The following is a 27,077-nucleotide window of genomic DNA, read 5'->3' on the forward strand; positions in this document are numbered from 1 at the left end:
AATAGGCAGGATGTTGTACCATGAGCCTCTCCTGCATATCTGTATCTGTTCTAGTACAATTTTCTTTTGTATTGGAGGCCCCACTGCAAACTGGCTGGTATGCTGAGGAGGATGCATATGCAAAGGGTGAGGTTTCAGATGGCACAAGTCAAAAAGCAGGTTCATGGAAGTTCCCAGAAGTAATTTGAATTTCTTAGTAGTGACATCTGGCAAGGCTTTCATAATGATAGTTTTCACCTGTTAATATTGCTTTTTGCTTTGGCAGTTTTAAGCCATAGACATTGAAATGATATTTCACTTTATGTTCTGGGTGATCTCATATGATTTTTATTTCTGCCCATTTCTATGTAAGGAAAAGAAAGTGCTTCCCCTTTGAAAACAGTAGTAAACTTTTCTAGCACTCTAGTAGAATGAAGGTATTTTTTTTGGTGGTGCAGTATTTGAATGATTGTGAATAATGTGAGTCCTCTAGCAACATCAAAGAACTCTGGTACGACATCTCGGATATTTCATTTATTATCTGAAATCTTCCAGAAAAAGATTATCCTGAAGGTTTTATTTTATTTTTTTTTGTGGCTTTCATCCATGAAAGAATATTTTCATGACCAAACATGGACCTTTTTCAAGCCACTTCGGTCCTCAAATAAGCTGAGTAGTAGTCTCACTCCAGGTGATGAAATTCATCTCCCACTTTAAGATGATCACAAACATCCATGTCCAGGATGCAATTTGAACCTGCAACCTGTTGGTAGAAGAACATATCACTAATGACTTGGCCAACCAGGTTGACAAAATGTAATGACAAGGATGAGTTATCCATGTAGACAAGGTAGACTTCATACTAGTTGATTCTTCATATGCTCACTTTGTTTGCTTATGCTTCGATAAAGAATTAATAATATAATTGCTTGTCAGGTATAGTATAATTAATACGCTATTTGCTGATATAATACTTATCTGAAGAAAGATAGATGCTTTGGGAGAAGATAGGATTTTAGTTATAGCTGCCTAACATTGTTATAGCAAGGAGAAAAACTATCATATGTCCTGTTTCGCTATACAAATATGAGTATATGAAAAGTATATCCTGTAAATATAAGCCACAGTGGAGTTTATTTTACTCAGTGACATGGATGCTGGTCATTTTTTTTTCTTACATAAAAGCTGTGGATGCCTTATCAGCACTAAAGAAGATATTATTATTATTATGCATGCTCCTCCAGGGAGTCAGGCTCATGAAGGAAGAGCCCCCTCCTGATCACACAATTCCTAAAGACCCATCATATCTTTATTTACGGAAAACGGAACATCATTAAAAGAGGACATCAACAAACTAGCTGAAGAATGCAACATCGATTTTAAGAATATCATCAGGTGCAATCGTTTCGGGCCTATAAATAAAAGAAAGGATGGAATGAACTTTTCATGTTTAGTAAAAGCGACTTGCGACACGTCGACAAGCATATCAAAACTGATAACAGCGATCAACAACAAGTTCAAAGACACTTGTCCCCAATCAGGCATACGTGCTCAATCAGATTTATCATTTGCACAAAGGGAACAAAGACGCCAGCTTTGAAGACAACTCGAAGAAAAATGTCAAAATGGTGACAACAGTTGGATCATTGACTACAGACAAGTTAAACTGGTGCAGAAACCAAGTGATACCACTAGCAGCCACCGTGGAGACCAGTATGCATGCACTGCATAGGAAATGTGCAAGACCCTTGCGATCAAACATATGACTCACAAAACCCTACATATCCACTTCACCAACATCCATGGCCTTAACTCCAACCTTAATAGTGTCCACTACCACCTTCAGTCTACCAAACCCCACCTACTCTTTCTGGCAGAAACTCAAATCTCACCTCCCCTGCCCCAGCACTATTTATCTCAACCTTCCAAACTACTCGCTCTTTAACAACTTTTGTCCCAAGGGTGGTGTCTGCGATACATCTGGTCTGACATACCTTGCCAGAGAGCACCCAATCTAGAATCACCCAACTTTGACCTTTTTTGGTTGAAAATATCCCTTCCCTACTCAGTCAAATTCATTTGCTGTCTCTATCGCTCCCCAAACACAACTAACCACTCTGAACTCTAATTTCCTCTTCTTAAAAATTGACTTTCTCCATCCCACTTTCCCAACAGCGAAATTATCCTCTTAGGAGATTTTAATGTCCACAACACTAGCTGGCTTTCCTCCTTCAGTTGTACAGATCTTGCAGGCAGAGATACTGAAACATTTGCCATCACTAACAACCTTACACAACTTGTTCAGATGCCAATCAGAATACCATATAACCCAAACCACTCCCCAAACACCCTAGATCTTTTCCTCACCAATGACCCCTCCAAATACACAGTGAAAGTAGCGAGTCCCCTGGTTAATTCTGACTGAGGTCATCGTGGAGTATTGCGGTGTAATAGCAGAAGAATCCCATATAGAACCACACAGTATTTGTATGATGTCATTGTGTCTAGTGCTCATCTCCTCCCCCACACAACAATGCTTACACAGACACTCCCATACAAGTGTAATAAAGAGTGTTGTTTTCCAATATTATTTGTATTATCTCTTGGTTTATTTTTTTATATATGTAATAACTTTATGCTTTATTATAATTAGCTGTGCGCACTTTCTCTCTCTGAATCTTTCTTGCTTATATTATTACATACTATTTTTATCTACCTTTCGCACTACGAGTCTTATGCCTAAGATACTAGAAAATTTATTTAATTTAGACTGCGCCACTAATATCATTTAATTAGCATAAAACTCAATAATACGGCCAGCAGATTTCTCTCTCTCTCAAACACAAATTCCTTCAATAAAACTTTACACAAACAGTCGTGGTCAATTCTTTTACTTAACTTTACGCTTCAGCTATCTCACTTAGTTTCCCACTCACAAGTCTGATTTATTTAGGAACAGTGCAGTTGTAAAAATAAACAATCAGCAGCACTCCTTTAACAAAAAAATCAAAACACATTTTATTTATATTACTATGAAATATACATGAATTAAACAATAGGGAGATTGCTTTCTCTATCCATCTATAAAAATTCTTTAGCACAAATTAGAACCTTTTTACTTCAACATTAATTAATCTCTTTAACTCAAAAACCTATTAACTCTCTGCTTATAAATTCAACTTATTAAACTCCTAGTTTACTTGCAAAGAGGTTAGTTATTTTTACAAATTTGATATCAATTTCCAACATGCCAATTGACTCTCTTAAGGCCTCTTCTTATCACTATTAAACAAAAATCTTAAGCATCTTTCTATAACAACTATAAGAGGGAAAATACAAAAGTGTGTAACTTACAAAGGCTCTGTATCGCACATTCAGTCAAAAGTCTTTCACTAAAAGTTCTATGGCAATTCTTTCATCTCAGATCTCGCGCTTCCTTCAGGAAATTTGGCTTCAGTAGTATCTCATCGGAAAAATAGTGGGCTGTAAACTCGTACATCTCTGGCAAAAGGTTGCTTTCCCATGGCAAAAAGAAAAACTTCCAAGTGAAGGTGCTTAGGATAATTTGCCTCGCCTTTTCTCCTCTGCTTGGGCTCGCCGAAAATGCCTTGACGACTGCCACATTTGTCTGGTCTGCCATCTCGAAATAGCTCGAATTGCTACTTCCACTAACTCGAACTGCCGCCAACTGTCTCACCAGGATCCCTCTCTCTGGACTGAAAACTTTTCTCCGGCGATTGGAACTTCTCCTTTCGGCAATTTGAAGCCCTGTCTGTGGCCTAGAAGCTCTGTCTCTATAGCTGCTGGAAGCGGGAAGCTCTCTGGCGACATCTGGAACCGGGCAGCTCTTTTGTCTAATGACTTTTGGATCTGGGAAGCGCTCTCTCTGGCGACATCTGGAACCGTGCAGCCTCTCTATGCTTGGCTCTATCCCTTTTTATTATGCCTTCTCTGAGACCTCACATGAAGTTTGTAACCCTTGAAGAATTCAGCATGATTCTTTCATCTTAAGTTTCAAGTTCGGTCAGCTCTTTGCTCTTTTCCGAGCTTTCTGTTGATTGTAATTTGCCAGCCATTGGAAAGTTGTTTGAACCTTTCTGACTGACTTTGGAGGTGTTTACGTGTAGAGCTTGTAAGCCTTTCTCATACACACAAAGTTTATAAACAACCTTTCTTATGCTGCCATGTAGATCTATTACATACAGCTCTGGCAGCAAAACATTGCCTTTGTTTTTAACACTCTAACATATTCTTATTAAAGGAGTATATACAGTGAATTTCCAAAGGGCTATTTACAAAAATTCACAAAAACATCTAGTACAAAATATACAACAGAGACAAGATTTAATTTTACATCATTCTTATGGGACTTGACCTAAGTAAAAAATCGATGTAATGTACTTTTTTCAAGAGTAATTTGGCATTATAACAGTGCCAAGTGGGACAGCCTCTGCATTTTCTATGCCACATTCCCATGGTTGGACTATTGCTTCTGGCCTTCCAATCCAAATATATGCACCGACTTATTACCAAAGTAATCCTCACCAGCATGGAAACATACATTCCACACAGTACTCTGAACTGCCATTCCCTAACTAAACCTTGGTTCTCCAAAAAATGTACCAAGGCTGTACAGATGAAACACCACACATACCATAATTGGTTGAAATGAAGAACTCATCCTCCTTTAGAGCTTATACTGAAACCCGAAAAATATGCCAAAAAACTAAGTGCTTCCAAAACAGAGTTGTAAAGAGCAAAAAGCAGGAAACTAGCAGCCTGTCCAAACAGCAGCCGAGCCTTTTGGTCTCTCGCCAAAGCAATTGGCCGTAACTTCTGCTTGACACTATTCCTGCCCTTATCATATCCAGATGGCTCTATTGCATATCACCCCCCATAGAAAAAGCCAATCTTCTGGCTTCACACTTTGCTTCCAATGCATGCATAACTGATGATGGTAAATGTCCCCCCCCCCCCAACCATTCCAGACACCCAACATACAATGCCCTGATGGCATTCTCCCAACTGTCCTGAAACTTTGCACACCAGAACTCCTATCACTGACTCCTATCCTATATCGCCTATATATATTCTCTTACTCCACTGGAATCTATCCCACAAACTGGAAATTGGCCTATATTCAACCCATTCCCAAGAAGGGTGACAAGTCACTGCTGTCTAATCTCTGCCCTATCTCGTTTACCTCTGTCCTGTCAAAAGTAATGGAAAAAAATCATCAATTCCTAACTAATACACTACATTGAAGATACTCGCCTAATAAACGATGCCAGTATGGATTCCGTTGCTGCCGATCAACAAGTGATCTGCTCACATATATCACCCATCTTTGGACAAATGCCATGGAGAAGTGGCGAAACTCAAGTGGTTGCACTTGATATCTCCAAAGCCTTTAACTGGGTCTGGCACAAAGGCTTACTAAGCAAACTACCGCCATTTGGTCTGACCCAGGACTTCTGTAGTTGGATTGCCAGCTTTCTGTCTGGATGCACACTGTGTGTGATGGTGGATGGCTCCCTATCCTCTCACCATTCAATTAATGTTGAGGTTCCACAAGGTTCTGTCCTCTCACCAACCCTCTTCCTGCTATATATTAATGACCTACTTCAGTTGACCTCCAACCCAATACAGTTTTGCAGACAACAGTATACTACACTCCTCGCTTTCATTTGATAAACCTTACCTTACACAACTCACCTCAACCTACAGAACATCAACCACCATCACTCTCAATTCTGATCTCCAAGCCATACTACAATGGGGTTTGGATAACCTCATCAATTTCAATGCTAATAAAACCAGTTCTGTCCTATTTCCCATAAAAAAAAAAAGGAACCTTTTTTTCCCAGTATCCTTTTTGACGATACCAAATTTCCAGACAGTTGGAGATCTCTCTTCTTGGAATTACCCTCACATCAAACCTCTCCTGGCATAAACACATCACAACCATTGCATCCTCAGCTTCAAAAAAATGAGGATTTCTCTTTCACTCAAGATGTTAATAAACCCCTGAACAGCTGTTAACATTAAAAAAAAATCACAAATCCATCCAGCTATTGAATACTGCTCCCACATATGGGTGGGGTCCCTAAAAGCTCTTTCAAAATGCTTGACTCAATATAGAAGAGAGCAATTAGACTTATTAATGACCCATCTCTTACCAACTCTCCCCCCCCCCACTTTCACACAGACGTTTGGTTTCTGCAGTATGTATATTCTACAATTATTTCCATGAGAAATGTTCATCTGAAATAACATCAATAATTCCTCCACTCAGTACTCAGCTAGTTGGAACACGTGCAGGTGCTGCTCAACATCCCTTCACAGTACACCTAGAAACAAACAGAACAAATTTCTTTTCCTCCTGCAACTGCTGCACTGTGAAACAGTCTCCCACCTGCTGTTTCCCAAGGAATACAATTTACAGTCATTTAAATCAAATGTAAACAAGTTTCTCCTTTCCCAACCCACTACCCATACGTGTTACTAATGTACTATAGGTTGATCAACCAACCTCTTGTGTATGGGCACAACATAAAAAAAAAAATATAAATAAAAAAAAAATAAAAAAAAAAACATTTTGTTAAAGCTGACCTGAAGTTTTCTAGTTGCCAATTTGGTGTTTAGGTGAAAAGAGCTAACCTTGGTCTTATTGAGGTTTGGTGTTAGTCTAAATTTATGACAGTATTCCCCAATGGTTCTAAGGTCATTTGTGAGAATATCTTAAGTTACTTCGATGCTCTTGTGTTGGGTGATGAGTGCTATATCATCAGCATAAGCAAATTTTTTTGACCTAGTTGTCGGTAGATCAGATGTATATAAGTTGAATAAGATTGATGCTAATACTGAGCCCTGTGGGAGCCCATTGTTCAGCTTTCTCAGTTTTGTTCATTTTGTTTCCCACTACCACATGAAAGAACCTGTCAGAAAGCATGTTACCAAAAAGTTGTATGATGGATTGGCATGGTATGACTTGTATCAGCTTGTTTAGCAACCCCTCTTTCCATATGTGTCGAATGCAGCAGTAAGGTCAACAAACACAACAGATGTTTTTCATACATCTCTGAAAGCCTGCTTCGATATGGGTAGTAAGGCTTAGTACTTTGGTCTGTACAACTACGTTGAGTCCTTAAGCCTGCTTGCTCAATAGGGATAACTTCAGATATTTTTGGCCCAATTCTGTTAAGGAGGAGTCTCTCAAGGAGCTTATAATAGCAACTGATGAGCACAATTAGGCGATAGTTCTCTGCTTGATCTTGAGGCTTGGGGTTTTAATATGGCTATTATTTTGGTTCTCTTAAAGGCTGATGGAAGGTTTCCCATCCTTAAAATGTGAGAAAAGAATCTTGTTAGCCATTGACGAGCATTTTTTCCACATAATAAAATTAGTTTAGCTGCTGATATTCTGAATGCAATTCCTTGGTTTTTCACTGATTATGATTTGGTCTATTTGATTAAATGTGCCATGTATCCATCAAGAGGGTTTCTTTGTTTGTCTGTTTTTGTGTTTGTGTGTATGTTTTTCCTTGATACACCGTGCTGCTTACTTTTAAAATTTCTCAACATTTTTTCCACAGTTTACCAAGAATTCAGGGTGAATACCATCAAAGCCTGAAGGTTTGCTGGTTTTCATCGCCTTTAAGGCCTCAGTTATTTCGTCTGTGGTAAATTCTCTTGAAAATTGGGAGCTCTCAACTTCACTTTGTCATAAGTTTCTGGGTGTTTGTTTAACCTCCCTTGTGTGTTTTTGATCTTGAGGGGCTCTAGACAGCGAGGTTATTCGACAGGCAATTTGATCTGGAGTTACCAAAGGATTTTTACAAGTGATTAGGTTACTTCCCTCTAACTTTTTTAATAGGCTCTATGCTTTTCTACTTGATTTTTTAAAGTGTAAGTCCTCTGTAGTTTTTATCCATTTTCTCTGCGCTCATTATCAAGCGTCTGGAGTAATTCGTCAGCTATGTCACAGTCGCCATATTCTAAATAGACTTGGTATAGCTCTTCACAGTCTTTATTCCAGCCAGGTATGTATTCCTTTCAGAAACCCCTTGGGATATATTTCTTCACTGTTGATATGACTGCTGCAATGAATCTGAATCACAGGAGTATCCATCTTACTATTTTATCCAGTTCTTGTGAAAAATCCTGCCAATTCACTTTTCTAAAATTCCATCTTGGTCATGTAAGTTTTTTGTGTGCAAGTTATCAAGTTGGTTTCCACACAAAACAGGTACTTGGGATCAGATGGACAAATTCACCTAGAAGGATGGTGAATAGTACTTTGAGAGCATGCAAAGAAAATGCTATATGCAGTCTGGTTAATAATTAGCATACTAATTTAAATTTTAAATTAGAATTTATAAGATTACTTCAAATTTTTGAAGTAGTCTTGTAAATGTGTCCATATTATAAGTTAAAATGTTGTGACATACTTCATTGGCTGAGTGTAGCATATCCATTGTGAAAATGAATTAACATTGCTGTATATTTTTTATCACGTGCTCCTAAGAAGAGCATGATTTTTTAAGTGATGGTGTCTAGTTGAGCATATTAGATTAAGATGTTACCAACTTTGTCACGTACTCTACTTTATTGGCTAAGTTCAGTGTCTGTATCATGAAAATGAATTATTAGTATATACTTTATAGCATAATTTCAGGAAATGCCAATATATATATTTTTTTAACTTATTTACAGTTCAAATATCAGTATTGTTTATTTCTATGTTATAGGAAGGACATCCTAATAATTTCATACCACCGTTGCAGCTTGCTAAGAAAACAGGACTTAAACTTGCACTCCATATGGCTGAGGTGGGTACTGTTAACATAAATTTTGCCAATTTAAAATTTAAATTTGTAAGTTGCAACTCTGAAAATTGTTATAGCCAAATCTATGAAAAAAAATAAACAAAAGGCTGTGGAAAAAATAATTAAGCTTCTCATTGCAAATGAAATGTAATTTTTTCCATATTCTCTTTACTGCATATCACTAAGTTATTTGAAGAACATAACCCTCTCAAATGACAACTCCCTTGCTACACGATATTTTGTAAATATAATGTGTGGATTTTGTGCATGATAAAGTTCTATATATTATTAAAACACTTAAGGAATTGAACAACGTAGTTAAGGATATAAATTAAATTATACTTGAATAAATATTTTCCGATATTTCGGCAATGTCACATTGCCATCTTCTAAAGGAACTTACAAAAAAAGCATGTGCACGTAGGCACTACAAACACAGTAACTGGGAATGAAGAGATGAAGCTATTGTTCTCCTAAAAGTCCTGATGATGCCCTCTAGCAGGCTAAGTAGGTGTTCTTGGCCGTTGGGCTGAAGGTCTGCTGATGTAAGCCTCCCAAATTTGGGGCAGTCGCATACAACCAAATTTGTTGAGGTTTGGAGAATTTCTTAGGGCTGAGGCTGATTCCATAAATAGTCTTTCGTATTTGTATTTGCCGTATTACCGTAGCTTTCTTCCACCGTATTCTGTGGCGTGTATCCAGAGCATGGTCCACAAGACCAGAATGGCTGTACTTGTGAAACCGGATGTAGTCCTTGTGTTCAGAAATTCTGATATTCGCTGTCCTGCCTGTTTGGCCAAAGTAAGACAGATTACAACTGCAAGGGACCTGGTATACACCAGGTAGGTCTAGGGAACAGATTAGTTTAGCCCTGTTGTATAGTGTTTTCACTACTCCATATTGTTGTGGGGGGGGGATTGTTGGTGAATGTATCTGCCTGTATGGGTGGGTTTTCTGTAAACTGAGAAAACCAAGGTTCCATTAGGCTGGCGGGTGACTAGTGTGTCTAGGAAAGGGAGGCTGTTTTTTTCCTCTTTTTCCAGGGTGAATTTGATTCTGGGGTGTTGGTTGTTTAAGTGTGTTATGAAGGAGAGAAGTGTTTCAGAGCCATGTGGCCAAATAGCGAACACATCATCAACGTAGCGAAGCCATATGGTTGGTTTTTGTGGGGCAGAGGCTAAGGCTTTTTCTTCAAAGGTCTCCATAAAGAAATTGGCCAAGGGTGGGGAGAGTGGTGAACCCATGGCTGTCCCCTCTATTTGCTTGTAGAATTTTCCTTGCCAAACGAAATAGCCTGAGTTCATTGTGAACTGAAATAAGGCTGAGATATCGGGAGAAAATTTAGCTTGGATTAGCTCTAGAGTTTCCTTGAGTGGGACATTTGTGAATAAAGAGGAGACATCAAAGCTGACCATTATGTCAGTATGTTGGAGTGTAAGGTTTTCTATGCTGGCTTTGAAATGGGCTGAGTTTTTTATATGTGATGGTGTGTTGCCAGTATAGTGTGTGAGCTCTTTGGCCAAATGTTTAGCTAATTTGTATGTGGGGGAATCAGTGCCATCCACTATGGGACGTAATGGCACATTTTCTTTATGTATTTTTGGGAGTCCGTAAATACGGGGGGGGGGGGGGGTTAGAGTTAAATGGCTTTAATCTGTTGGTAACTTCTACAGGCCAAGAAGTGACTCTCTTAAGGAGCCTGTTAAGTTTTCTACTTTGAGAGTTGGTGGGATCGTAATTGATGTAATTGTAGCCCGATCTAAGAGAAGAGCATTCAGCTTACCTGTGTAGTCCTTTTGGTTAAGGACTACAGTTGCGTTTCCCTTATCCGCTTTGGTGATAACTATTTCTTTATTATTCTTCATTTCCTGTAGAGCTTTATATTCCTTGTTGGATTTTGGTGGGACTGCTTTGGAAAGGACACAAGTGTTTTAATAATGCATAACCAACGTATAAGCCTGTCTACGAGAAAGTTCTATATAAAATTAAAGTCAAATATTGGGTAGAGCATGGTTGATTACAAAGATTCAGTTTTAGGGAGAAATTTGTTAGCTTTCTTCTGTATTTCTTTAACCTTTTTTTTTTTTTTAATTTTATTATTATTAGGTTTCATGAAAGTCTGAATGATTCTCTTAAACAACATCATTCTGGAAGTATGTCCACCATTTAAATATTTTTTTTTATTTCAGTTAGTTTTGCATAGTGCATATAATTTAAAATAACTGTTTTGAAAACAGGATTAAATTAAACACATTGAATGAAACAGTGTTTTGATATTATACCTTTCATTAATTCTGCATGGAAACTGTAGTTTGTCAAGAGTTGTATGACATTATAGGAATGCAAAACAAAATGATCTTTATAACCTCTTTGCCTTCTGACCCAAACACAGGTACTTAGTGCATCACAAAAATATTGGTATGGAAATAATACATTCCCCATTCCACTATAAATTCTCATTCCCTACCCAAGCTTGGTCTTCAAAAGGTATGCCAAGGCTGTAAAAGAGAAGAATTAGGTATACATAACTGACTTTCATCCCAATCTTCATCTTCATTTGCTGCTTATACCAAAGTCTGAAATAGCTACAAGAAAATTATCAGTGGATCCAAAAACTGATTTTGAAAGAGCTAAAAGCAGGATCTTGCTATGTGTTCAAATGGCAGTCGTGTTCTGGTCTGTTGCTGAAGTAGTTGTCATAACTAACACTGCTCCCATCTCTTTTTTTACATCCTGATGGGTTCTGTTGAATCATAACTCACAGGAGGGGAGAAAAAAAACAAAAAACTCTTTGCTTCATACTTTTCTTCAAATGCATGCATAATTGATCTTGGTAAATTCTTCAACCATTCCAAAAACTCAACACTCAACTCCCCCTCCCCCCAATCTTGTACCAGAAAGATATCAGAAGAATCTTGTCCAAATCAGGTACCAAAAGAGTCTCTTAGTCCTGATGGCATTTCTTCAATTGTTCTGAAGGTTTGAATTCCAGCTCTGTGTTACCTTTTTATGTTTTCTAATTTCACTGGTATCTATCCCATGGTATAGAAATTAGCCTACACACAGCTAATTCATAAGGATGACATATTTTTATGAAAGTACTGCTTATTTTCCTTCACCTCAATCCTATCTAAAGTAATGGAGAGAACATCAACCATGCTCTTCTTCTATCTTGAAGGCATTCAATGAATAAATGATCGTCAGCGTGGATTTTACCACTGTTAATCAGCAACTGATCTGCTTAATTTTTTTATTTATATTTTTTAAATAGCAATCTCACACACACACACACACACCGGAGTCCCAAGATCTATGATATGACAGTGCCATGTGTATGTTTAGTAGTTAAAAAGAATAAAGGAATTTGTTTGTGTTTCTTGAAGACCTGATGGTTGTAATCATTGGAAAAGACTGTTCCAAAAAAAAAAAAAAAAACAGAGGTGTAAGGCAGAGAAGTTGATCTAATGAATTTGGAGTTGAACTGTATATGGATGCTGACCATCAGTTTCTCATGTTCATACATGATTAGAAGAAAATAGAGAGATAGTAACAGCCAGTTCATTGGAGCAGTGCCTATAGAAATACCTATAGAAAAGATATAATGCAGCAACAGCGCATCTATGGGAAAGCAACTAGAAGGAGGGATCATCAGTTAAGCAAATTGCTTACGTCTGAATACAGTCAGGTATTCTGAGGGAAGTGTTCTACTGTGGGTATTCTAATTTTTCTACCTTTTTTTTTTTTTCCTTATGTGACTTCTACCCATGAAACCTGCAGTCTGTAGATAGAAAAGCAGATATGCTAACCACTCGGCACAACCAAGCCATCATATTTAATAAACTCTGAATAGAGTCAGCCAATTTATGAGTGTTGATAGGGTAAAGGAATCTGTAATCAAAAACACTAATAAAAAGACAATAGAACTTTTCCAAAACCATGTCTTTTAATAGAGCAATATCAAAACATTTCAAGATGTCAGAATTTGTAAGGCTTTGTTCAGCTATTTTTTTTTTGTTTCAGAACTTCAAATTTTTCATATTGCAAACATTGGTTTGCCTACTTATAAAAAATATAGATATTTTATTCTTTTGTTAATTTCTATATGTTGATTTTTAGTAACTAGGTGGTACTCAATCTATAAAAGCTAATGTAATACAATACAAACTTTATTAGATACCAGGGCAGAATGAAGAAGTGGAACTGCTCCTTCAGCTTTCACCTGACAGAATTGGACATGGCACATTTCTCCACCCAACAAAAGGCGGATCTTTAGTCAATTTTGACTCATTCAAGAAAGCAAATATACCATTAGGTATGGTTTCTTCTGTATGTATATTCTTATGATATTATCTGTTAATTTTGTAAATATAATCCTTTGAGTCACTGTTGTCTGTTCAAGATTATAAACATTTATGGATTTATAATTGGCCCTATTATCATTTATTAATTAGTTATTAATTAATTTGAGCAGTTCTAATTGGTTAATAAATAAATCAAACAGAAATAAGGTGTTTTCTGGGTAGTGCCCTGAGATCAACAACCGCAACTTTGTGTGAAAAGAATGGATTGACATCAGAATTAGTGGTCATTCAGGCACAGGTGGCTTGAAAGTTGAGGAAAAAGTTGTTACATCATGCAAAAAGATAACATTGTTCAGAAAATGGTTAAGTGTACTGTCATGTTTGACAGTAGTTGAGAAAAAGTGAGAGCAGATATGATGAATGGCATGATAGCCAAGTTCTGTCAAGCAAAAAATGTGCAGTTCATGAATGTATGGAGTGAATATGAAGGAGATGGGATGCAAAAGTTGGCTTGATTGGCTGAGTGGATAGTATAATTTGTACTGCAGTCTTAATTAAAGCCTCCTTTCAAAAAAAAAATTTTTTTTTTTTTTGCCTTCCTTGTACTCTTTTGGGACTTTACCAGAGCTGAGCCTTCATTGCCATTTCTTTGTCTTCCCTGAAAATGCTAAACCCTTCACATTCTATCACTGTAATTATATCATCTGCTGCTAGCTGAGTCTCACTATTGCCTATAACTTTGGGTGGGGTTGCACTATCAAAAACTCCTACTTGTAGCTTCATAATAGTGCTTACCTGTATAACAGACATAAAAAAAAAATATTTATTAAACTCACAAATATTTCGCTAGTTTCTACCTATCATCATCAGAGCACAATAATAGGCCCACAGCACTAAACTAATGTCCTTCGTGGCACTCTCTATGGGTAAGATAACTACAGAGTTAATTACAGAAGTCTGGCTATTAGGTCTTAAAATGATAGTCTCCAAGATCTTTGGTGTAAATTAATGCAACCATACTTGTTGGGAGAGTGCTTCATAGCTGATGTGGATTCTAAGAATAGCCTCTCAGACCTGTATTGAATTCTAATATAAATGTTTTTTTTCCATCTGATCCTATGTGAAGGAGTATCCAAAGCATGTATCCCAACTTGCCATACAGATGATCTCAAATGTAATTTTTATGTTCTTCAAGGCAGATGTTACCTGATCTACCAGTCTGTCCAAAGTAGGCTAACCTGCAGGCACAAGGAACTTTATACCACCGGATGTTCAAGAGGCTGTAGTCAGTCTTTAGGAGAATGTATAGAAGTAGCTATTTGAGTAGATTTTACAGAATTCTTTTGGAGGTGATTACAGATAGCTAGGGGAATGAGAAGAGGAGCCTGTGCCTGCAAGTTCTATAAGAATGCAAGGAATGGAATATGTTGCTGAACAGTTACAAATGCAAAGAATGTGGACAAGTTCAGTATGATAGATATATTGCTGATTGACTGAAATCTGTTATGTAATGAGTCTGTTAACTTTATAGAGGTTTGTAACAATAATAATTTCATATTTAATAATAATTTTGTTTGTAACAATAATAATTTCATATTAAATCTACTAGTATACTGTGAAAATAATCACATAATAAAAACAGCAACAAAAAAGTGATAAAATTTTAATAGAATGCATATTTATCTGAAAGAATAAAAAAAAATTGCTGACCTACTAATTGACCTGTAACTTTACCTGTCATGGATACTTAGATACTATCATTCATTCATCTTTTTGCTTCATATCTAGGGATAATAATTAAATAATTCATTCTTAATAACCAGACCTCCAAGACATAAGGGACTTATCTAGAGAGACTACATATTGCCCACATCAGCTGTTATATACCTTTCTTGAATTCACTCACTATCTGTATTCACCACCTCCATAGGCAAGCTATTCCAACAATGCATCAATCTAGCTAGAGTGATGCATAATTGGAATGGTTTCTCTTCAGCTAGAGAATTTTTTTCTAGATAGAGAAAAATCTAGCTCTCACCCCCTTTCTTGGCTGCATTCATTCTCAAATTTCACGAACGCTCTTTTGTCCTCTCATCATCCTTTACAAAGTGAAAAATTCCACTTGCTGGTATCCTTTGTGACTCAGAAGTTTGTAGGTGTCTATCATATCACCTTTTTTTTTTCTATTTGCTAGTATATAACATTTCACAAATTTTCAGTCTGTTCTCATAATCTACATTCCACAATCCTGATATCTTTAACACTCCTTTGCACCCTCCCTACTTGGAACTCTTATCTGCACACAATTGTCCCTTATCAAGGCATTGTAAAGAGATAAAATAACTTCCTTATTCTAAAATGTCAATGTTGATTTCAGCATTGCAATTATTCTCAGAGTTGTATTTGCAATCTTTGCTATATGGTCCTTGAACTTCAACTTCCTCTCTACTAAAACTCCAAGATCCCTAGCCTGTTCAATTTCTTCTGGCATAATACTTCCAATATAATATGCAGTGATAATAATGACTTAACATTTACTAGCATTGAACTGATAGCCATTTTCATATGCCTACAATTCCAGCCTGTTCAAATCATTGTGCAAGTACTGCCTATCTTTATATCATCAGTAAATAGTTATGCGTCTCCTGTGAAATTCTTTCTAATGTCATTAATATGAGGATTGAATAACAGTTGCCCAAGGCCCCTAGGGTACACCACTGGTCACTTTAAATCTTGCAGACTCACATCCTCCATACACCACTTTTTGATATCTGTCAGTCAGCCATACTCTTGTCCAGACAGTTTATAATCCAACACTATATCCTCCACTTATGTAATAGCCTTCTTTGTTATTTACTGTCAAATCAAACGCTTTAGCAAAGTTCAAAAGTATCATGTTATATCATTATCCTTGTCCAACTCAACCATAATAGCATTATTATACGATGTAAACAATTTACTCAAACATGACCTTTCTTTAGTAAACTCGTACTGTTCATTACAAAGAATAGGATATCTATCAACCCATTTCTGTTGGTGAGCCCTTGCTAACTTTTCAAAAATCTTCACCACCACTTCAGAGGTACTGATAAGTTGATACAGATACTGAAGTCTTTGCACCATTCTTACGCAATGGAATTATCATATGTTCTCTCCACTCCTGCAGAATCTTACCTGTGCTGAGACTCAAATTATACAGCCAGCCTGTTCAGCTAAACACTCTTTTAGCATCTGTGCTGACATCCCTTCAGTTCCTGTTACTGAATTCTTATTCAGTTTATACAACTCTAGTTCTTCCTCATACATTCTCATTTCTTCATCCAGCTTGCAGAGCCAGTTTCTTTTTCATATGCATGTTTAGCTTTTCTTACAATACTGGTAGCTCTTCTGCCTTGCATCTTATAATTTTCATAACTGATCATCCTTATGGATGTGCTATTCCTTCCACAATATTTTTCTTAATCTTTTTTACTTATTAAGATTGCACATCCATTTCACTCTTACCCTATTCTTCGAACTCTGGGGACATTCCCATATTGTATAATTTATGTATTTTCTTTTTAAATACTTCCCATCTAGCAACTAATACTGTGGGATCAAATCTGGTATTCTACTTAGTTGGTCATAATTTCCTACTCTGCAGTTCTGAATGAAGCATCCATATACTTAGCCGCTTCCCAGGTTAGTACAACATGGAAGATAACAGCTACATCTTTAACTGTGAAACACCCTTACATTCTTTGGCCTCAAGTTCTTTTTGTTACATGCTGCTTAAGGAAGTTGTCTTAACAGTTCAATAAATTTAGCTTCATTCTTCATATGAGATTTCAAGCTGCCCAATCAATATTCAGATAATTATGGTCACCCATTATAACTACTCATTTAGCACACATCAGGTTGATTTAGCAATGCATTTCTTAGTCACCAGCAACTAATCAACTTGGTCTGTAATAACACCTCGCCATGTATTTGATCTTTAGACTCCACCTCACACCAGACAGCTTCAAACTCACTACTACAATATTAACCAGCATTTTGACTTGATCAAATATGTACACAGGCAAACTGCAGAAAAGCAAACACAGACTAGGTTGAAAAGTGGTACAATCCTACTGTTAAGTGGCATCCTCTATGGGTGCAGTAAAGATCTTGGTCATTCAGCTGATGATGATGATATTTTTTGTAGAGTAAGACAGTAAATTTATTTCGAATAGGTAAATGTTAAATAGCTTTTGCAGATTCCAAGAGTAGGCTTTGAGATTAGTATTGACAAAAACTTTATCTTATTGCTGGCCATATTTCCTTCTATGTAAAAAAAAAAAAATAGAATTAAAAAATCCTCAAGGGCTCACTTTAGTGAGTACGAGCATATGGCAAACCCAGGGTACCTGATGCTGGACCATGCCTTACTTCATGTAATATACATCTGTTATATTATCTGTAGACTGGTCCCTTCCCTTTTTTTCTTTCCTTCTTTCTTTTCTTGCTCCTTCCCCCCCAATGCTATTAGAGTATTCGAGGGCTAGGGGTGAATCTTTCCTATTTTGCTATTTCATCTTATGTGGAAAGGGCCTCTGCAGCCCTACCACTTTCTTCTTGCAGTGACTTCACTCCAAAATGCTAATATGGTTGTGCCTTATAATGCATCTCATGCTGCATCAGCTGTTGCGCAGAATAATCAGAGCTGCGTTCAGGGCTTAGGCAGAGAGTCCTATTTGAGAAGTATATTACAGTCTCCATCAAAAGTCAGTGATACTGTGAATGAGCAACACAGAAGGTATAAGATTAATCTTAGAAAGGAATATTATATAGGCACATGGAATGTCTGGGGTTTACAGATGGGTACTCTTGAGATTGTCTGTAAAGAGATGGATAGGTATAAAATTGACATCTTGGGAATTACAGAGACCAGATGGAATGGAGAAAGTCACTTCAAAAGACAGGATGGTAAGCTAGTTATTTACTCAGGTGGTGACTCAAAACATCATGGGGTAGCTGTGATACTGAAGACAGCTCAGACAAGAAGCCTTCTTGGTTATAAACCCATTAATGATAGGATACTCTCTCTATTAGACTTAAGGCAAAGCCTACCAATGTATCAATTGTGGTAGTTTATGCACTCCATACGGATAGGCCTGAAGTAGAGAGAGGAATTCTATGAAAACTTACAAACTGTTTTGGACTGCCTACTGAAGAGAGACATAATGTACATCTTAGGGGACTTAAATGCAAAAGTGGGAAAGAGTTATACTATATATATGGAGGACATCATGCGTGAAACATTGGATAAGCTCAAGACAGGAATTAGGATAAGAGGTAGATTGATCAGTAATCTGAGGTATGCTGATGATACAGTACTTCTTTGTAATGACATGGAAGAACTAGGACTAATTCTTGACAAAGTTAACAAGATCAGTAATAACAGAGGACTTCAACTCAATCTTAGCAAGACAAAGATCATGGTTCTCAAAGGAAAAACAAACAGAGAAGCTCTTGAGAAACAAGTATACCTTAATGGAGAAAGAATTGAGGAAGTCAGCAAGTTTGAGTACCTGGGATCCATTATTAATGTGAAGAATTGCTGTTTGGAAGATGTCAGAAAAAGGTTAGGAATGGGTAAAACAACAGTCAGAGACCTGTCTAAAATCTGGAAGGATGGATCTATCTCCATAGGAACAAAGTTGAGGATTTTGGATACAGTTGTTTTTCTAACAGCGACTTATGGATGTAATACTTGGAACCTAAAGAAGTCAGATAAGAAACGGATATCTGCTTTTGAGATGTGGTGTTACAGAAGGCTGTTGAGGATATCATATACTGAAAGGCATACAAATGAATGGGTGTTAGAAAAGATCAGAAGAACTTTAAGGCTCCTTAAGGATATTGACAGAAGAAAATTAAAATATTTTGGACACATAGAAAGGATGGAAAGAGACTTCTCAGAACAGTAATAGAAGGTAAAGTTCCTGGGAAAAGAGGCAGGGGTAGACCATCATTGAGATAGATGGATGGCATGTGTGGAGTGACTGATCTTCAGAGAGTTGGGGCTGCCAGAAAAGCAAACAACAGGACTACATGGCGAGGCCTGGTGTGGAACATCACCAAGCATCTGAGTGACCATACGGCATCTGTAGATGCCCAGTGAACATAGTAGTAGTAGTAGAGACAGTCAAATTTATTTTGAATAGGCGAATGTTAAAGAACTTTTGCAGATTCCAAGAGTAGGCTTTGAGATTAGTATTGACAAAAACTTTATCTTATTGCTGGCCATATTTCCTTCCATGTAAAAAAAAAAAAAAAAAAAAAAAAAAAAAAAAAAAAAAAATGGAATTAAAAAAAATCCATAGCCAGCTCATGGCATTAATGTACTATAAATAGGCTTTAAAGTAAACACATTTGGTCGTTTATATAATTAAAATACAAACTTATTTATTACTGACCATTACAAAAAACAAACTACATTAGAGCCTACCAGTTTCGCCAGTAAACTGTCTGGCTTTTTCAAGGCGTTTACGGAGGCATAAAAACTAGTAAATGCAAATTGAAAGGAACATAAAAAACATTGTAAACCAACTAGTAGCTAAGGTTACACGTTCACGTGACAGAGAGGTCTTATTGTTCTTATTCATTATCACGCATGCGTGTTTGTTGTAAATGTGCAATGTGATTACTGACTAGCTGTAGTTCAGATTGATTTAGAGAGAGGATCAGGTTTTTCCATGAACTGTTTAGGATTGCACCCTGATTTATGTTGAGGTTTCCACCGGTTATTAACACTATTGTGGCTTCCTTGAATAAACAATGTCTGTAGTCGTCATACAGATATGGCATGGAACTGTTTTGCCACTCTATCGTGTGGTTAGATGTACAGAAATGATGTGCTAAGCCGGAAGAGATACTTCTGTTGTGGTTTACATCACCAACATGTTCTTTTTGTCTGATTTCTAAACTCCGTGAAGTTTGTCCGACGTAGGCAAGACCACAGGAGCAAGGAATGTAATATATTCCTGGATATTTGTAGAAAGGCACCTTATCTTTTGGGGATCCTAAAACTTGTCTGATGCTGGTGGTTGGTTTGAAGACCACTCTGATGTTGTAGGCTCTTAGTATTCTGGCTATTTGATAAGAAATTGACTTGATGAAAGGGATCACTACAGTAGAAATGTGCTGAGAGCGTGATTCTTCTTGTCTGGGGTTGTCACCGTATAGATATTTTTTGATGATGTTTTGAGGATATCCATTTTGTGATAATGTGTTGGCTATTAGTGAGAGTTCAGTCTGTGTATCCTCCTCTTCTGATATAAACTTTCTGGCTCTATATTTCAACATGTGGATAATGCTCAGTTTGTGTGTCTTGTGATGGTTTGAAGTATAATGAAGATATCTTCCAGTATCTGTGGGCTTTCTGTAAATAGATAATTTGACACTATTTGATTGTTTCTTAATCAAGATGTCTAAAAAATGCAGTTGGTTGTTGTTTTCCACTTCCAGAGTGAATTTTATCTTGTTATGTACTGAGTTGATTTTATCCACAAACGATTTTAGGTTTTCTAAGCTGCCTTGCCATATAATGAAGATATTGTCAACTTATCTCCACCATGTAGATGGTCTAGGGGAGATTGTTGGAAGAATTTCTTTTTCAAGTTTTTCCATGAAAAGGTCTGCACAAGATGGTGATAGTGGGCTTCCCATTGCTAGGCCTTCTAATTGTTGGTATATGGTGTTGTTAACCTTGAAGAAATTAGATTGAAGGCAGTGTCTAAACATCTGTGTGATGTCTAGAAGAAAGATGTCTTGGATGATGTTTATTACCTCTTCTACTGGAACATTGGTGGAAAGGGATACAACATCTAGGCTGGCTAGCATGTCTGTTGGTGCAATTTTAATAGCTTGGAGTTTATTTACAAAATGTTGACTATTCTTGATATACGATTCTATTGAACTTATTTTATTATTTAATAAGTTTGCAAGATGCTTTGCCAAAAGGTAGGTTGGTGATGATCTTCCATCAACGATTAGACAGAGAGGCATATCCTGTTTATGTATTTTAGGTGTCCCATATAGTCTTGGAGTAATGGGATGTTGAGAATTTTAGTGTTCTCTTCACTTCTTCTGGCCAAATGTTACAATTTCTGATTAGTTGGTTTGTTTCATTATGATTTTTTATTGTGGGGTCTCTGTCTAGGATCTTATAGGTGGAGTTGTCTGATAGTAATACGTTTAACTCATCATAATAATCTTTAGAGTTAAGGATAACTGTAGAATTTCCCTTATCAGCCTTTGTAATAATGATATCTTTGTTTTTCTTCATTGAGAATTGCTTTTCTATCATAAGGAGACATATTGAGAATAGGTTGTTTGGCTTTGTCTAGGATTATCGTACTTTTGAATCTAATAGTGTTGGCTACATTTTGCAAGAAGAAGGATCACGCTCTCAGCACATTTCTACTGTAGTGATCGCTTTCATCAAGTCAATTTCTTATCAAATAGCCAGAATACTAAGAGCCTACAACATCAGAGTGGTCTTCAAACCAACCACCAGCATCAGACAAGTTTTAGGATCCCCAAAAGATAAGGTGCCTTTCTACAAATATCCAGGAATATATTACATCCTTGCTCCTGTGGTCTTGCCTACATCAGACAAACATTAACGGAGTTTAGAAATCAGACAAAAAGAACATGTTGGTGATGTAAACCACAACAGAAGTATCTTTTCCGGCTTAGCACATCATTTCTGTACATCTAACCACATGATAGAGTGGCAAAACAGCTCCATGCCATATCTGGATGATGACTACAGACATTGTTTATTCAAGGAAGCCACAATAGTGTTAATAACCGGTGGAAACCTTAACAGAAATCAGGGTGCAATCCTAAACAGTTCATAGAAAAACCTGATCCTCTCTCTAAATCAATCTGAACTACAGCTAGTCAGTAATCACATTACATGATTACAACAAACACGCATGCGTGATAATGAATAAGAACAATAAGTCCTCTCTGTCACGTGAACGTGTAACCTTAGCTACTAGTTGGTTTACAATGTTTTTTATGTTCCTTTCAATTTGCATTTACTAGTTTTTATGTCTCCGTAAATGCCTTGAAAAAGCCAGACAGTTTGCTGACGAAACTGGTGGGCACTAATGTAGTTTGTTTTTTGTAATGGTCAGTTATAAATAAGTATGTATTTTAATTAGTACTATAGGCTTACAACCTTTCGTGAGTGGGAACCACATATGAAATGTCAAGTCTAACTTGACAGATATAATCCTCAAATACAGACATTATGACCAGTTTTGATATAATTAATTTCGATAATTAACTTTTCACTGATGTCCCCTAAAAACAAACCATAACTTATTCAGACTCTCCCCTCCCCCAATATATCTGCTTTAATCAACTTTACCATGCACTCTGGTTATTTTCCTTCATCTTTACTTTCATATATAAGACTCAATGGAACTAGTGTTAAGAAAGCCAAGGAACTAGTGTTAAGAAAGGGCAGACAATTAGTTTCCTTCTTCAATTGTAAAACAGATCCTAGGGCGCTTGCAGTTAAGGTGTGGTGAAAATGTTTCTAATATAATCCAAGCCATGGAAAAAAATGAAGAACATATCATATCTTTGCTCCTTAGAAACCTGATACTGCATATGATAGGACAATTAATTCTATCTGCAGTACTATGGCTGGTAAATTGCATGTGTTCTTCTGGTCACTTTGCAAGATAAAAAAAAATCTGAGATTTTGGGGGTTAAAAAAAAAAAAAAAAAAAACTGTCCACATCAAACCAGCTAATTCACCTTCAGTTAAGTCCTGCTCAAGACTCTCTGCATCCTAGATGGGACAGGAACCCAGGTCTTTCCAACCAAAGGGCTTTGTCTGTACTGATTGAGCTGAAGCTATGGAGACTTGCCTCACTTGGCATGGCAAAGGCATAGCTATGTCCTTTTTTGTGGAACTCTTTGAAAAAATTACACTGGATTCCACTCAGATCCATAATATGGCTATGCTACATCGATGATATGTTCTCCATTTTTTTTTTTCCATGGCTTGGATTATATTAGAAACATTTTCACCACACCTTAACTGCAAGCGCCCTAGGATCTGTTTTACAGTTGAAGAAGGAAACTAATTGTCTGCCCTTTCTTAACACTAGTTCCCCAACCAATCCTTATCTGTTCACAGGAAACCTATCTACACTTGCAGGTGCAACATATTTGCTGTCAGAACCTCTTTCTTAACTCAGTACTAATTTATCTTGGGAAAAGACTAACAATTTTCACTTTCCCACTCTTTAGTCTAACTTCTTTTAGCAATCCTTTCAATATCCTCTGTTGTACTGTATTTATCATTAATTAAAGAATTTGTTTATATGAAGATTACCAGGATATTATACACAGATTCTTTTACTTTTCTATTTTGTTTCTCAGTTACATTCATTACATTCTTAATTTTTGTTCCCAAAAAGCTCTTGAAGTATTGTTGTTAAGCACAGATTCAATGTGCAAATCTTAGTATTATGTTAATTTTTTTCTTATGTTGTGCTTTGGCTTTCATTATTATTCACTAGCATCTTACTAACTTCTGTACTTCATTGTTTCTTATCATCTCAGTTTTTCTAGACATTTCTTCCTCCACTTTTTCCCTAGTATAAGCTTCTGTGAGACCATAGAAACAAATGCATCAAAACAAATGTTTAGTTGCCCATTTTGAAATTTGCATTCATGACCCTACTTGAAATTGCTTGCCATTCAAGTAACTTACCTTAATGTTTTTGTTGAATGCTATAGTTTCTCCTTTCTTTCTCCAATTATTATGGCCTGATCACATTGTATAGTTATTCATAATAGTCTTATCTGTTTTTGTCTTCTTTGTTTCAGTAACACCAATTATTTTTCTAATTTTATTCTACTATAATCAACATTTAAAATACTTTTCAGTATAGTTCACCAAATGTTGGTTTATTCTACTTTACTTTAACTCATTTATATAATTGCATGGTCTTGATTTTCATGGTTTACTGTCCAAGTGTAATTAGAAGAACCATTAAGAGCAACCATCATGCTCATTGATACAGTCTCTGAAGGTAGGTCTTTTCTCCTGTTATTTAATAAATATTAATTGTTCAGCCATTCCAATCTCAAATGCTCATTAGTACTCAATTATGATTGTCTCTTTTTGTGTTGTATGTCTATTTGAAAATATTCTTAAGGAAGATAACTTAGGAGAGTTTCATAATATATTAAGCTTGCTATATACTACTTTTTCATTCCATGTTGGTGTGTGCGTATTTAGCTTTTACACATAAAAGGTCATACCTTTCAAAAAGTTAAAACCGAACCTGTCAAGTGCAAACCATTCTTTGTTGCTAATATATGCTTCTGATAATGGCACATATATTAGGTGCAAATGTGGTGTTTACATTTATTTGATTTCAATAATGCTCTTCATTTTCTCCATGAAACCCATGTTGGAAATTAACATTCTTTTCATTCATATTGATGCAGAAAAATTTCACATGAACTAACTTAATGATTGTTTTTTTTAAAAAACATTTAGGTCATTTGACTTCATTACAAATTTCATGGCACTTCCTTTGAGAAGCACTTTACTGTATTGTTTCACAATATAATATATTAAAGAGAATTGTCACTGACGTGTTTTCATAATGGATTGAGAACTTTCATTAGAAATGTCAAGTCATTACTGAAATTATTATTATTATTATGTGACACCTCCAGGGAGTCCAAAGACTCATCGAGGGAGAATGTGCCAACACCATCGAACGATTGGATCCCTTCTAACTACTAACCGCGCTCAAACCTGCTTAACTTTTTGCAAGCCATTAGAAGCAGAGGCTCTACCAATTGACCAACCTTTGCTGGTATGCATTTTTTCCATTACATTTCCTCAAAATCTTCTAAATTTCATCCTTTGTTATGGGAGTCCAGATGGTTGCATTAAAAAAAAAATTGGTTAATGCAATAAATGGATCCTTTTTGGGTCAATTTTAAAACTATTCAAAATATTGTGACTTTTTTTTATAAAGTACTAATAATAAATTTAGCATTTTTTTCCAGAGATCTGTCTGACGTCAAACATGATTTCCAAAACAGTACCATCATATGCAGAACACCATTTGAAACAATGGATAGAGAATGATTATCCTTATGTTTTGTGTGTAAGTATTATTATCACACCTTTCAAAAGGTTAAAACTGAACCTGTCAAGTGCTAACTATTCTTTGTTGTTAATATATGCTTAATAATGGCAAATATATTAATTAGGTGCAAATGTGAAGTTTATTTAAATTTATTTGATTTCAGTAATGCTATTTGAAAGTCAAGGAATTGAAAAAACTTACATTGATATACTTTGTCATATATCTACCCTATATATATAAAATGATAAGCATTTTTATGTCATGTTTTGAAACTCGGGCTACCCTGAGTGTTGAGTCATCAGAATTCAAGGAGAACTGGCCTACCAGGGTTGGGAGGAAACCCCCCCCTTTCAAGTCATCAGAATTCAAGGAGAACCAGCCTACCAGTCCGGAACTTGGGGGGGGGGGGGCGTAGCCCCCCTAGTAACTGAATAAATATGTATGCATTCTATATTCATTTTTAAGAAGCTAATATTTCACATTCCAAGTGCATCTTTTTCTCTCTTTTTTTCTGTTAATCATTTAATTTTTATGCATGCATTATTTATTATTAACAGAACCATGGCATGGACATTAAACATGAAAAAAGCAACATGCTACTTGTACTTATCCAAAAATTATTACAATATTATTCATTTTTCTACTAAAAGTGCAGATAAAATAGGATAATTTTTCCAACATCATTCACCTATTTGACATCAAGTAATATTTATCAAATGATATTACTTATCCTTTTTTTGAAATACAATTCTAAACTAAAGCCTTTTAAGAACATATTGCTTAACTGTTGAAAAAAAAAACGTTTATAAAGAAAGGTATATTTATATAATCTTTTTCATTTGTGTAGAACGTCTATTAACTTTTTCAGTAATTAATTATGAAGTAGTTGCTATAGGATGATTTCAGATCTTTAAAAAAGGCAAATTTTATTCATCTGCTTAATTACACACCCTCGTATATATCCAGAATGCCAGTAGAAGTAGTCAAAATTGTTACAGAACTAGCAGGTATTGACATTATGATAGCCATTTTCATATTGTTTGATGATTTATTGCTATTTTCCTAATCATTATAAGGAAAACGGTACAATGCATTTCACTTTTGCATTTAAAAAAGATTCGAAATCCTTTATTCTTATAATTGGCATATAATGAAATCTTTACTGTTGTCACATGATAAGTATGGAAACTACAAATGTAGGAAAATACAGTCTTGTCATAAATACTGTTACAACTTCTGCACATCCCATGCTGCTTACAGAATTGCATGAGCATGTTTGTTGGTGGATGTACTGCCAACATTTGCATGTTTATCAGCAGAGAAAGAGAATTGTTTAGCTGTACGGTTAACATGCAGTGGAGAGATTATGAGAACTGTTTAGCTGTAATAGCAATTCATAAAGTTGGAATGCAGTCACCTATTATTTTCAACAAGTTAAAAACATTTGGGATCAATAGGATGTTTGTGTTGATCTATTAACTGTTAAAACAATACAGAAGACTTATCAGACCACCAAAGAACAGGTTGTGCTGTGTTAAGATGTAACAGCTTGTGAAAGCGTGTGTAATTCTGTGAGAATGCAGAAAGTTACGTCACAAGATAAACTTTTCACAGAAAATGATGTCATCTGTACTAACTGATGACCTGGGTGTGAGAGCCTATCATTGTTGTACTGGACATTTCCTAACACACAACTTATCTGGCAGAGGGTGAAAAAATCAAAGACACTTCGCTGATGATACAAGAACAATAGACACAAATATCCCCTTCACAGATGAGAAGTTTTTTCATCATTGAAGAGTTAT

The 27,077-nt window shown here is 36.1% G+C and overlaps 1 protein-coding gene across 5 annotated transcripts in view; it reads left to right on the forward strand.

Moving 5' to 3' along the window:
• Positions 1-27,077, forward strand: part of LOC150098221 (N6-Methyl-AMP deaminase-like) — a 129,776-nt gene that overhangs the window by 79,271 nt on the left and 23,428 nt on the right. For all 5 annotated transcript variants that reach the window (XM_090406091.1, XM_090406096.1, XM_090406094.1 and 2 more), the window contains 3 exons: positions 8,730-8,810; positions 12,981-13,119; positions 25,190-25,290. In XM_090406091.1, coding sequence (XP_090262217.1) covers positions 8,730-8,810; positions 12,981-13,119; positions 25,190-25,290 — 321 coding nt within the window. The remainder of the gene's footprint in view (positions 1-8,729; positions 8,811-12,980; positions 13,120-25,189; positions 25,291-27,077) is intronic.

Source organism: Typopeltis vanoorti, chromosome 16, assembly GCF_054136105.1.
Source record: "Typopeltis vanoorti isolate ZY-2024b chromosome 16, IOZ_Tvanoo_1.0, whole genome shotgun sequence".
NCBI classification, from domain to species: Eukaryota; Metazoa; Arthropoda; class Arachnida; order Uropygi; family Thelyphonidae; genus Typopeltis; species Typopeltis vanoorti.